The following is a 13,297-nucleotide window of genomic DNA, read 5'->3' as shown; positions in this document are numbered from 1 at the left end:
TTAAGATATAATACTGGACAACACCTGAATAAGGCCAGTTATTAGGGTTGGCTTTTACTTTAGATCCTGCGATGGTGAGACCCTTAGTTGGAATCATCAACCTTAATTGAAACAACTGTTGCAAGTGGACATGCACAGCAGTCACATTCATATTTACAGTGCATTCATCCAGTGAGGGCTGTAATTGTATTCCCAATAGTAACAAGAAGATCTATTTTCTTTTTATGCAGTGCAATTTTCTTTTGGTAACTATAGACTTTGGTGTCTAAAGCACATGGACTCAATAATACTCTCTTTGTTTGGAAATAAAGAAAAGCTCCTAGATGATTATCTTTCATAAGCCTTGAAATGGTTGGGAATATTTAAATTTTGGGATTGTTTGAGAAAACATCTGAAGATCTATAGCCCGAGCATCTATGAAAGTTTGAGACTTCAATTAATGTCAACTAAAAAGAATTAAAAGGCAAAAACAACAAGGCAAATTGCTCTACACGGAGGATGCCCCCCCCCCCAAGTATACAAAACGTGCTTCTGCAAACATTTGCCTGAAATATCTGACCACAGAAAACACTCGAAGCATATATCATCTTTGAATTTTAAAATGGTATTGTTGTAACTGTATGAAGAGACAGTATGCAAGACTTCGATTTTGCTGGCAAACTTTGATCATTGGGGTCAAAAGTGATATTTGCCAGCCCTATAGACACACATTGGATGCCTCAATACTGCCAGTTGGTATTATTTATATATTTTTGTTATCTCCTCGTGTTCCATAATATTGTAGTTTATAGGCTTATTGTTAAAAAAAAAAAAAAAAGCTTAAGTCAAAGGTCTAAACTGTGCCACAACAACGAGAATTGTGGGCCTTGTCTAATGTCTGTTTGCTATGAATGAGCTTATTTGAATGTATAATACACTGATCATAATAATGTTCTTCTTCTTCTCTATGCCTCAGACTGTGAATTGGTGCCGGGGTCTTTTTTATTCCAGGACAAATGTCTCCATCAAGTGGTAAAGTTGTGACTCTTCTCCAGGGCTCCTTCGTCTCAAGCAGAAAACAGCGTCCATCTGTGTCCCGTAAACCAACCTTTAACACACCGCAGCCTCCTATTGGTCAGGCTACGCAGTCGGGAGCGGGAAACTCGTTTCTGATTGGCTCCGCGAAATCCCAACAGCTAGCATGATTTTCTTCTCAGCGAATGCTCGTTAGCTTTAGCTCTGTGAAACTACTCTGATTCAGACAATCAACAGGTCAGTGTTAGAGTTTACATACTGTTGTTTGTTCTACTACAGGTGCTAGCCTGAGTTGTGGTAGCATACTCCCACACTATGTGTATGCCTTTCAAACGTATCGTGCTGAGCAACGTATTAGCCAGCTCAGCTTTGATTTAAATCCTGTGCTAATTAGCAGTGAGTTAGCAGGGCTACGGTCGTTACACCGAGGTTAGCCAGGGACCGCCGCTCTGTCTCTGGAGGAGCAGGACAGATGTCTTTGAGCCGAAGTCTCTTGTAAATCCGCCGCGGTGTGTCAGCGCTGCAGCCACGGCTCCCTGCTCCCTGTTGGGCTCGGCTCTGCTCTGAGTCCTGTTTAAATGTGGCGGTTTGCATCGTTCGCGAAGTGACGACGTGGGAGGCGCAGCACGGAGTCAGCTGAAGGTAGGTGATGTTGCTAGGCAACAAATACTCGTAAATATAAGGATGAGTGACCAAAGCTCAGGGTCTTTCTCCTTCGACCCGGTAATATTAGATGAGGGTCTGTTCATGACACAACACGGTGCTTACACAGTTCTGAACACCAGCAAAGAGGATGAACCTCAGACTGGGTACGTTAGCCTGCCATTTGTACATTCAGTTACCATGGTAACAACGCCACAAGATATAACGCTACGTGCACATGAACAACGCTGTGCGTTATCGTGAGCTAACGTGGACATGATCGGCTCTGTGCACGTTGAACACTGAAGCGATGGGTCGCTGACATGTTTTATCAAACCCAGGAGCAACAGACGCGGAAGAGGACGTCTTGTGAGGTATGGTCAAGAAAACCAGGCTACGTGTAGCTTAGCATGCACTGAAACGCTCCTGTTAGCATGACAGCTGTGTTTACCGTCAGTAATTAGATACTCCAACGTTGTGCATGTTGCTTCCCTTTACATGCACCCGATCTATGGTTTTTTTATGGGTTAAAACCAACATTACGTCAGTTTAAATGACCGTGTAGAGAGCAGTATTTCTGGTACTCAGTTCTGTCTTTATATATAGCAAACCACAGTGCCCCCTGCACAGCTTTATAGGCTTCTAATCCGCTTTGCACGTCTTATTCTTAGGGATGGGACAGCCACCCGCGGTGATCCTCCAGCACCAGATGAGTGGCAGGTAGTGGAGGTGCTGAGGCAGTGTTGTGCTGCTGTGCACGATGAAGAAGATATTCAGCTTCACTAAGAAAAAGAAACACCCGTCCGGTACCCCTGACAGCGGTAGTGTGCTCTCCCTTGGCTATGAACTGAAAGAGAAGGACCTCGGGAAGGTTCACAAGGCTGCCTGGACGGGCGATGTGGCAAAGTTGAAGCAGCTTGCGAAAAAGAACGATGTCAATCAGCTTGACAAGGAGAACAGGTATGTGGGATTAAAGCAGCTGTTGTCACATCCTTCAAAGTTGGTCTTCGGTGAATAGTTCTTTTAAAATAGATCTATACAGGATATTTTATGAAATGGTATTGTTTTATCTCTCATTTTCTTGTATAAATTATTTTAAAGTTTTATCAGTGTATTTTAGCATTCCACAACAGACCAATACATCCTTTAAATCAAGAGATATAGTTAAAGGCTTTCTTTGACTAGTGCAGAAAAAATAAACAGTCAAATTGTCTCCCACAAGTGAACACCGCAATACTAATATGTCGCTTTATTTCTAGCACTTTTGAAATATGAATAATGATAAAGTTAAAAAAAAGTCTAAGACCCTTGTGTAATTGTTAAGTATATCTTTCAGTATGGAGTGTTTCATAAACTATAGCTGTGTTGTTGTACTGTAAAATGATGTCCAGCTTGTTAACCGTTAAAACAAACTGCCAGGCGTTTTGAGTGAGCAAAATGAGTCAAATGTAAATGATACCTCTTTGTTTCTTTTCAACTTACGTTTCAGGTTAGGCTTAAGTTACCATTTGAAATTTTTTGAATAGCTTGTAATAAGGAAAAGATGATAGGTGCTCAACATGTCAGAATAGGTAAAATGGACTATTGCCCTATATATATATATATATATATATATATATAATCAACTCATTTGCAAATTATACAATACACGTTATATAACGTGATTGTTGTAACTGCATATTAGCATTGTATACCAGTAACTATCACTCAAGTCATCTCTGGATTTTGGCTCAAATAATGGACTTATTGTATGTCTCTTCAGGGAAAAGTGTCTGTCATATGAATATAATATAATGCCACAATGATCAACATGATCAGAGAAGAAGTTTTTTGATGTATACTGTAGTATGTCAAACTCTGCAGTGAAGTAATAGAACTTAAAAATCAGTCTATCATTTGGACAGGAGATCCTTGTCAGTGAAAGTGCTTTAGTTAGAACATGAATACTTGGATATAAGAAACTCTCTGCTTTACTATTACAGAACTGCACTACATATTGCCTGTGCCAGTGGACATGTGGAGGTGGTGCAATTCCTTGTCGAAAGCAAAGCCAAGCTTAACCTATGTGACAATCAAAATAGATCTGCCTTAATGAAGGTAATCCTGGATGATGATACTTGAAGACTGAATCTTAATTTAATGAAAAACATGTTTGATGATCATCTTTCTACATTGTGTTAAGCTGTATTTGCCTTACTCTGTATTTGTGTTGATTCTTGACCATATCAGGCAGTGCAGGGCCAGCATGAGCGATGTGTGAGCATGCTGCTGGAGAATCATGCCGAGCCTAACCTGGTGGACATCAATGGCAACACAGCCCTACATTTAGCAGCAAACATCCCATCCATCTCCCTCGCAATCCTGCTGCTGCAGCATGAGGCTAACATCAACGCCCCAAACAAGGTGGTTCTGTCTTTCTATCCACCACCGCTCTATTTGTCAGCTATAAGCCATACGTTAGGACAGTCACAGTTAATATCATGGTGTCAGATAAACTGTATTTGAATTGTGAGTAGATGTCAGTAGGCTTCTGTAAAGGTCTTGTAAATGAAGGATCTTCAGAAAAACAATCTACATGTTTTGGTCATGTATGTATGTATGTATGTATGTATGTATGTATGTATGTATGTATGTATGTATGTATGTATGTATTCATTCATTCCTTCCACGCAGGATGAGGTATGCTATTCTGATGACATGTCTACATTTCATGAGGTTGTTGACTGTAATACATTCTCTAGGACGGATTTACCCCCTTGACTGTGGCAGTCCGCGAGGACCATATTGAGATGGCTGAGTTTCTCCTCAACGAGAGTGCTGATGTGAATTTGCTGGACCAAGACCAAAGGTAACTATTATAAACATCTAATGATTTTAATGTTGCTGATTAACTTTTTACCATCAGTGACAGCGGGGCTGGTATTGTTTTCTGCGTGTGTCTGTCTGACTGTCTTGGGATACCTTCGGGGACAAATTTCAGACTAAAGACCAGTTAATTGGGGACAAAAGCTTTGTCCCCTGTCCCATTTGGGCAAAGTGATGGTTTTTGGTTGGTGGATATGAGTAAAGTTAAGTGTTGGTTAAAGTTGGGAAGTGAAGACTATCTCATTTGTTGACTGTTGAAGTGGAGAGGAAACGGTGTACTATCTGTGTGTTTGTGAGTAGTTGGGCAGATGTTTACAGGTGTTTGTCTGAGTTAAGGTCAAAATGAAAGAAGAGAATGAAGAAAGCTCTGCAATCCAGCATTACTCGTGTAACAATGTTGCAATGACTACTCGTGGGTCAGAATGTCAACATGTAGATGGACGTTCTTCTTGTAAACCAAACACAAGACGGTCTCTTATTCACAGTTGTATATATTGCTATCATTGATTTGTATCTGCAGGTCCCCATTAATGATAGCTGCTGGCAATGGACAAATCGTTATGTTGCGACTCCTCTTGCGGTTCAACGCAAACACAACACTAAAGGATACCAAAGGATGGTCGGCTGATGACTACGCAGGAATGAATGGGCACCATCCGTAAGCTGCTCTTTTCTTTGCACTTATTTTCCTGGAGTGGCATTTCTTTATGTAATATATGCTTTAGTGGTGTGTGAGTGGAAAATTAAACTGATACAAAACAAACAACCAAATCCCACCAACTGCTCCTTTCTGCTTTTGATCTTTATTAGGAATCATTTTTTACAGTTTTATTCATCGCATTTTTCTCTCACATTATATCTATCACATTTCCACATCTGAAATCACAGCAGCATATGGAGGCATGTGACATTACGACGTCCTCAGTGTCTTGCCTATCTTGCAGTTGTTCCCACCTGATCATTGAGCATGGCACCCAGAGGAGCGATGGCCCCTCCCTGTCACACCAAGGTCCGGGCAAGAAGAAGAAGAAAAGGGCGTCGGGCAGTCCTTTCCAAGATGTGGAAGCAGGCTTCTCTCTGGGAGGACCAGCCACTGACAAAGATGGTAGGAGTGCAAGTTGTTGTCATGTAACAGTAAATGCCAGTAGTGTGAGGATATTATTGTGTCTCTTCATTATTGACTCTGATTATTTCATTCATTCCTCATGCATTACCTCTTGACTGGATCTAGGGCATGGAGCAAATGAAGCAGGGGGAGGTATTACTTGGTGTAGATGAGCTTAGGACAGTGGTTCTCAACCTTTCCGAGTTGCATCCCACCAGTATAGTCAGCAGAAATTAACCTATCGAATTTAGATATTTTGTCTTTTTTTTTTTTTTCCTGTCACTCACTGTTGTCGTTCTGCAGCTCCTATCTGATCAGATGGGGAAGTGGGATGTGTTTTTTGGCCACACTATAATTATTAACCCACAGTTTAATTTAATGTAAAAACAACTTACAGATCAAAATATGTAATTTTAGAAATTATGCGGTGACCCCTGGTTGAGAATCACTGGTTTAGGAAATACTTTTCTATGTGGCCTAGATTGTAGTGCTTTGTGTCCAATACTTTTTCAGCTTTTTAAAATTTAGATGCTCTCAAGATGTCGCAATTTGAAAGTTGTAACACTAATAGAAGCCATTTTTTGATTTGATTTTGATTCCTCTTTTGTGTTTCAGGTTTTGAAGACAATTCTCAGTCAGAGTCACTAAGTCGGTGAGCACAGTCTTGTTCTTCTGATCTGCAACTTCCAATTAAATTTGATTTCCCAGCTCAAACCATTCTTGCTCCCTCCTAAGGGTTTCAAAAAGTGCCTCTGATGAATGGCCTTCATCTGAAGATGATGACGAATTGGTTTTAAACAAAAAGGTTGGTGCTACCCACCCTTTCCTAGTATTTTTTTGGCCCTAAATTTTGTTCTGACCATCATTTGTGCTGTCTTTCAGAAACCACAGAAAGTAAACCTAAGCAGAATGATTGCATCTAAAAAGGGAGAAGGTACAAATAATCCTTCAACATTCACTTCTTTTGTTTTGTGTCAACACTGTAGTTTATATAGTAATCTTTTGTCCCTGCCTACCCTGTAGCTTCTGCACTGCTTGACAGATCCTTGAGCGGTACAGAATCTGATCCAGAGAGCGAAAGTAGAGTCCAGAGAATCCCATCCCTCCCAAAAACGTTACCATCCAGCAACGCTCTGCGGAAACCTGTAGATCCCACTCCCATTTCCTTCCTTTCAAAAGCACCCCAGATGACTTCCACCCCTCTTCCTAGCTACAGAGAGGTAAAATATTTCTGTTAAAGCTTTGCTTGTTGCATTTCTTTGACATCTTTCTCTCCTTTTGTCTTGAATGCCCAAAAATAAGCAGACAGGGTAGCTGAGCAGGGGAAAAGCAAAGACTCAGAGCAACCATCAAGCAGTAAAGGAACATCAGACTTTCGTGAGGGCAGCCCTGAAGCAGAGGACTCTGAGGAGGAAGTTGGAGAAGAGGAGGAGGAGGAGGAGGAGGAAGAAGAAGAAGATGACGACGATGATGAAGAAGATGAAGAAGAAGAGGAGGAGGAAGAAGAGGATGACAATGAAGAAGAAGAAGATGATGAGGAAAGTGATGAGGAAGATGGGGAAGAGGATGAAGAGGACGAAGAAGAGAATGAATGTGAGGAGGATGACAACAACTGTGTGGCTGCTGTCCAGGCCAACACTTCTGAATATGAAGACATCCTAAAACCCCCTGTTGCTTCTGCCCTTAACATTATTGACTGTGCTGATAGTCAGAAGATACCTGCCACTGACATCTCTTACAGTGATGGAACTACTCCTGATAAAGTAGATGCCACAGAGAAAGATGCCAAAACAGATATTCAGAATACCGGCCTTGTCTGCCCAGTTGGAACTCCAAGTTTTGCAATGCTAAAAACATTAAATGTAGAGGACGACTGTGTCGTGTCAGCCATTCGGGTCGAGTCTAAGTTCTCTGATGAGGATGACAGCCTTGGGAAGGAATGCATTTGGTCATCAGACCAAAACAAACTTTTACACCTGGCTTCAACAGGAGGTCCTATGCCATCCAGGCATGGCACAGAGACTCTTTCACCTTGCAAGATTAAGGAGGAAGAGTTTGAGAGAGAAATGGAAAAGGATAATGTTGATGATGACTCCTGGAGCAATAAACAAAACAGTGGTGATACAGTGAGGAACAACAGTGACAATGACGAGGATAATCAAACAGTGGGATTTGGTTGCAACACTGTACTTGATAATCAAAAAAAAAAGTTATCTGAGGTTTGTGCAGAAAATACACACGGTGCTTCTGATGCTGAAGATGATACTGGATTAAAAGAAGGAGTGCTCAAAGAGGACAAACGCAGGTCGTCCTGGGGGTCTTCATTAGAGGACAGTGACGGTGATCTCCCACAAGAAGATGAGGTTAAGAAGGAGATGCTCGATCAGCAAAGTGATTTTCGAGGATTAGATTTACAACAAGAAGCAGCAGCACTGAATGAGAAAAGTAAATTAACTCAATCGAATGAAGACCATGCGGATACCTCGTGGGATTCTTCATCACCTGTGGTGCCATCTTCTAAATGTGTCTCGCCAAAGCAAATGGTAGAGAAACCTAAATCCTCTCCAGGAGTCCATCAATCCAAAAGCAGACCAGGTAAAGCACCAGTAGATGTATCAGAGTGGAGTTCTTCTTCTGAAAATGATGAAAATGATAATGGCTCCTGCACTAAACGTAAAGTGGTTTGTGGTAAAGTTCCTAAAACAAATGTAACACCAAACAAGACTGGAGAGCAGCACAATTCTGATGGCTCCTGGCAAGGAAATAAAGGAAGTCATAAGAGAGAGTCAAATGGTCCTCCCCATGCAGTGTCACTGGTACCCGATGATGAAAACACAACCAGAAATAAAATACCAGATAATGATGATGTCGATTTAATTCTTGAGTCATCACAAATGGAGAGAAAATTAGACTTGGAAAAAGAGAAAAGTGATGACAGTAGTTGGGATGATGAAGATGAAAGTGATGAGTCAGAAAAGCAGAAGACAAAGGATGAAGTGGCAGACAGGGACGGCTTCTTGAAGATGAATCTTTCTACCACTGCCAGTGTGAGGTCACCTAAATCGAGGTCTACAAGTGCAATGGACAAGCAGTTAGAGGAAGAAACAGAAGTAGGTAATGGACATAAAAACAATGAAGAAAATTCCAAATGTGTTATTGTTGGAAATGATGAGTCTACCGGGCGCCAGGAAGAAAAGCTGGTCAATGTTATAAAAAGCGATCCCCCCAGGGACGAGGAGTCAAGTGAAGACTCTGACAGCTTGGACCAGCGGTTGCAGTACGATTTTGCCAGCGCCACAGTCAAAGTGTCTGACGTGGGAGACGGTTCTGATAACGGGCTTGATGGAGGCGAGAAGTCAGATGATGAACACGCAGCCAGATTAACAGCATATGTTCCACTAGAGGACAAAGGTGCCATTGTTCCCCAGACAAGAGTCTCATCACACAACATTGATGGAGAGCAAAATCAAGATGATGAGGTCACTCCTAATCAAAGGCATGACGGGAAGACATTTTTTGATCCAGTGTTACCTCAGACTGACATTGATGATGTTGATTTAGACTCGCCTGATGAAGCAGAGAAAATAGGCATGAGATATCAACAGTCCAAAAACACTGAGGACCGTGTCTCTCAGGTAAAACAGGAATACAACAGGTAGTTTTTAGTACTAGTGGCAGTTTTTCTAGTGTAATGTGGTTTGTATAAGGACTGTAAAATATTCTAGTTGTGTCATCGCCATTTTCTTTCAGATGGTTATTGTTGGTTTGTTCAGCACTTCTCTGTTCATCAGAGATGCCTTGTGATTTCTAAAATATGTTTTTAACACAGAAAGAAGATTCCACTGATGATGAGGATGAGGATGATGACAATGACGACAAAGAGCAGGTGGGAGATGATGATGAGGAGGATGAGGAAGAAGGAGACATGTCAGATGAAAACGATCAGCCTGCTGAGAGTGGAGAGTCTCTTGGGGCAGCTTCAACTGTTCCAGAGACAGAAAAAGATAAGAAAAGAGGTCAGTGGCAAATCATTTATCATCACAGAAAAGCTGTTGTGGCTACTAATATCATAACAACAGCAAACATGGTGGCACTCAGACACACAATATGCTGCGTTTGTTCATTTAGCAAAATTACATAATTTAATTGTATGAGAATAATACTGGTTCCTGAGCAGTACAGCTATGATTTGAATCAAACATAATCTGAAAAAAGACTCAGTCCTCATTCCTCCTACTAATTGTATTATCAACAAAAAAGTTATCTAATCTGAGTCCTGCAGCCAGTCTTTAAATTCTGCAGCTCAATTACTGCAGGTCCCTTTTACAGTTTCAGAGTGAAAGTTGCAACCACCATTACCACAAACCAAGCAAACCGCCCATTCCAAACAGGCAGGTTTACAATCGGCACTGCACTAGTTTGATTGAATGTATGTTTTAATGCAATTTAAAAATGCAGTTGACAATGTTTGTGCCCTTTCAAAATAAAGTGGACTGATTTGCACGACTTTTCAATATTTTCAGCTGAATTAATTTACATTTGTTGAATAGATTTCCTCTCTGAGCTGGGTCTAGAGAAGGGAGAAGAAGAGCACGATTCTTGGGACTCTGAGGTACAGTAAGGACATGTTTCTAATCACCATGTAGGATTAAATGTTTGTTACACACGTGTCGTCATTAAGACCGATTTTACCCTTCCAGTCCCGTTCTGAAGACACCAATATGCCACATGTGGAGAAACAAAGCTTGCCTACTCAGGATCAAGAAGAGACGTCCACTGCTGAAGAAGCAAATAAAGAGAGTAGGTGCATTTTATTTAATTCCTTTTGTTTTTAAGAGCAATCAAATCATTCCAGGCACCATTTCATGCTACAGCAACAATGACCTTATTAAACTTTAAAAATCTGCATTAATGCATGTATTAATATTATCAGTATTTAATGGTTAAAGCTTTCTGTTTACAGCAAATATGTAGAATTTGAAATGCATAATAGAAACACCCTTGCGAACAATATGTTACATTTCTTTTGTAGACTTGTTTTATATTCCCTCATTTTTAAGAGGAGAAGGAGGCAATACGATGGTCGCTCTAGTTCCTCGGAGGAGTGTAGACAGGCCAAGAGGCAGCCAGGGTAAATGCATGTCTTGACTCAAAGGTCTGAAGAACCGCATGTTAACCATACCAGAGGCCTGACTATCACTTCATGATCATTATAAGAAAATGCATGCAGCATACACCACTCCATTCCTCCTGCTACCTATGAACCCCATTCTCCCAAATTTGGGACGTAAAGGGCCACGGGTTCGACTTCAGCTTTTTTGGGGTTCTTTTATGTTTTGGCTTTAATAATATTAACACATGGCTACAGGTGTTGTCAGAATTCCTGGCTGATGCTGAACTTGTGTCCTAATAAAACCAGAACGGGGGAATCTGAATGCTCGTCTGCTGTCTAACCATGTTGTTGTCATGCTGATTAACCCATGAGCACATTTGCATGGGAATGCTTTGTTTTCACATCGTTCTGGCAAACTCACCCAACTTCATCACATTGATGTTTTGTTTCTCACAGAAGGAGTTGATGGTGTTTAATGTGTCTTCTCAAACATAACATGTCTTTTCTCTTCTGTAGTTGGAAATGATGATAATGGAAAAGAACATGACGCTAAAGATGAAATCACACAGAAAGAGGTAAGTTCAGCAACTAAATGGTATAAAAGAAAATTGTGACCTGTTAAAATAAAGTAGCAATATTTTGCCTGTCTACCAGACTGAGAAGCCAAAATGGGAACCACTTAGTGTTCTGAGCAAACTTGAAGGCGATAATGGCCGAAAGACAGGTAAATAAAATCAAGATTTGTATAATCCCAAATAGTTAAGTTACATGAAGAATGATTTTTTTTCTTACTACTGTATTCCTCTTTTACAGACTTGATGGAAGAGCTTGGTCTGGGTGACGTTGATGATCTTGAAGGTAAAATAAGTTTTAGTTATTTTTGGGTGGTGGTTTTTGACTCTGCATTGGTTTACAGCCATGCTTACACATTCAGACTTTTGCTGGACTCAAATGTACGGGTTGGACGCGTCACTGCTCATTCACTTTGAATGGGCTGACATGTTGCCATCTGCATTGTGGTTCGGTTGCATCATGTTGCTGTTGCTGCATATGGCGGAAGTTTCATGCGGCACTGGAAGCATCAGCAAATCAAATTGTGTTCGAAGAAACACTCAAGCGGAGGTGCTAGTCAGACAATTACACGATAATATGGATGAATTTTAAGCAGTGTTTCCAAAAGTATTTGTTTCAGGTGCTCAAAACCTCCAGAGATGTAGATGTAAACAGCGTAAACATAAAAAAAAAGTGATTCGTTTTAAATCTCAATAAAAAAATAAGCATAAACAAGACATCTCTACTCAATGAAAGCTTCACCTTTAAATACGCAGGAGCTGCTGACTGTTTGAAGCTTTTGATGGAAGTTATACATTTGCTTGCAAGCCTGACCTTTCTATTGTTTGTATGTTTACTTTGTGTCATCACACGTCTTGAAGCTGTAAAACCAGGTTGGTAAATATAAACTAGCTGATTAGATTAGTAGAACTTTATTTTATTTACTGTTAACTGTAGTTCTTTTTTGAGACCCCAGTTTATGACAATAGTTTTATAGCATATCCCATCGTCGTGTACAAGTGCATTGTATAATGGAGGTTTGCACAAATCCGATACTAGAGTCAGTGCAGTCACATTTAGTAATGACTACCAAAACTCTCGTCCTATATTCTAAAATTCTCACTTGTGTCGTGCGTGGCTGTGTTCATTTACATGGAGCTTCTTGTGTTAATGTCACAGATGCATCAGACTGGGACTCAGCCAGTACGGCCAGCAAGAGAACGCTGCCAGGTCGTAAAATGGCCTCCCCTGGACTCGATGAGTTCCCAGAATGCACCCATCCAGCTTTGAATGAGCAAGATGAAGCAGCGCCCCCGCCACCTCAGAGGAGCATCAGCATTACACCCCATCGACTCTTACCCCATCCTCAACCTCGGGCAAGGAAGATGGTCCCTCAGAAACCAGACAGTGAAGAAGGTAAAGTGTATGAAGACCTTTCATGTTCTTATTTTTTCAGTTTACAGACATAGGATTTCATTTTCTATTTCTCTCTTTGATTTGCTCTCATTCAGAATCAGATTGGGAACCAGAAAATGTAGCACCTTCTGCTTCTACCATCACGGACAAAATTGTCAATCAGTGGCAATACACAGCTGAGCATCAGGCAGTAGTTAAACCAGGTAAGGATCACTGGTCTTTTTAAATAGGCCTTTGTGCACACATGCCCTCTAATAAAGACACTCTGTCTCCCTAGGTTCTCCTGAGCTTTCATCAATGGCAGGACACAGACAAACGGATAAAGAGCTGGACGGGCCTCAGCACAAGGTGAGAAATGCTAAAAAAAATACTGTGTATCACAATCTTAACATATTTTCATTCCTCATCAAGTTCAGGCCCAGACAAAACAGCATCTCCCATGCTTTCCCAATCATAGGAGAAATGCAAATTCATTATCGTAACATATGTATTTGCAAATATGTAAATGCTTCTATGTGAGTATAACATATGTGGGGATAACAATTTATTGCCAAAGAAGTTGCAGCTTGTGAATGTAGATTTTGACTTCA

General features: G+C 40.8%; 1 protein-coding gene across 2 annotated transcripts in view; it reads left to right on the top strand.

Moving 5' to 3' along the window:
• Positions 1-1,120: 1,120 nt before the first annotated feature.
• The window catches only part of si:ch211-272n13.3 (ankyrin repeat domain-containing protein 26), a 28,458-nt gene continuing 16,281 nt past the window's right edge, over positions 1,121-13,297 (top strand). Inside the window, exons 1-23 of one of the 2 annotated variants that reach the window (XM_034588080.1) lie at positions 1,189-1,656; positions 2,328-2,616; positions 3,639-3,753; positions 3,886-4,059; positions 4,398-4,504; positions 5,042-5,179; positions 5,466-5,626; positions 5,753-5,779; positions 6,242-6,278; positions 6,362-6,431; positions 6,509-6,560; positions 7,049-8,369; positions 8,502-9,261; positions 9,456-9,642; positions 10,177-10,238; positions 10,327-10,426; positions 10,659-10,757; positions 11,256-11,314; positions 11,394-11,463; positions 11,553-11,597; positions 12,471-12,707; positions 12,803-12,910; positions 12,985-13,055. In XM_034588080.1, coding sequence (XP_034443971.1) covers positions 2,417-2,616; positions 3,639-3,753; positions 3,886-4,059; positions 4,398-4,504; positions 5,042-5,179; positions 5,466-5,626; positions 5,753-5,779; positions 6,242-6,278; positions 6,362-6,431; positions 6,509-6,560; positions 7,049-8,369; positions 8,502-9,261; positions 9,456-9,642; positions 10,177-10,238; positions 10,327-10,426; positions 10,659-10,757; positions 11,256-11,314; positions 11,394-11,463; positions 11,553-11,597; positions 12,471-12,707; positions 12,803-12,910; positions 12,985-13,055 — 4,200 coding nt within the window. In that variant the 5' untranslated portion in view covers positions 1,189-1,656; positions 2,328-2,416. Of the gene's footprint in view, positions 1,657-2,327; positions 2,617-3,638; positions 3,754-3,885; positions 4,060-4,397; positions 4,505-5,041; positions 5,180-5,465; positions 5,627-5,752; positions 5,780-6,241; positions 6,279-6,361; positions 6,432-6,508; positions 6,561-6,649; positions 6,847-7,048; positions 8,370-8,501; positions 9,262-9,455; positions 9,643-10,176; positions 10,239-10,326; positions 10,427-10,658; positions 10,758-11,255; positions 11,315-11,393; positions 11,464-11,552; positions 11,598-12,470; positions 12,708-12,802; positions 12,911-12,984; positions 13,056-13,297 lie in introns of both variants that reach the window. The other variant, XM_034588079.1, reaches the window with a different exon arrangement.

The sequence above is a fragment of the Hippoglossus hippoglossus genome, chromosome 6 (genome assembly GCF_009819705.1).
Source record: "Hippoglossus hippoglossus isolate fHipHip1 chromosome 6, fHipHip1.pri, whole genome shotgun sequence".
Classification (NCBI taxonomy): domain Eukaryota; kingdom Metazoa; phylum Chordata; class Actinopteri; order Pleuronectiformes; family Pleuronectidae; genus Hippoglossus; species Hippoglossus hippoglossus.
This window is presented reverse-complemented; position numbering and strand designations above follow the sequence as displayed.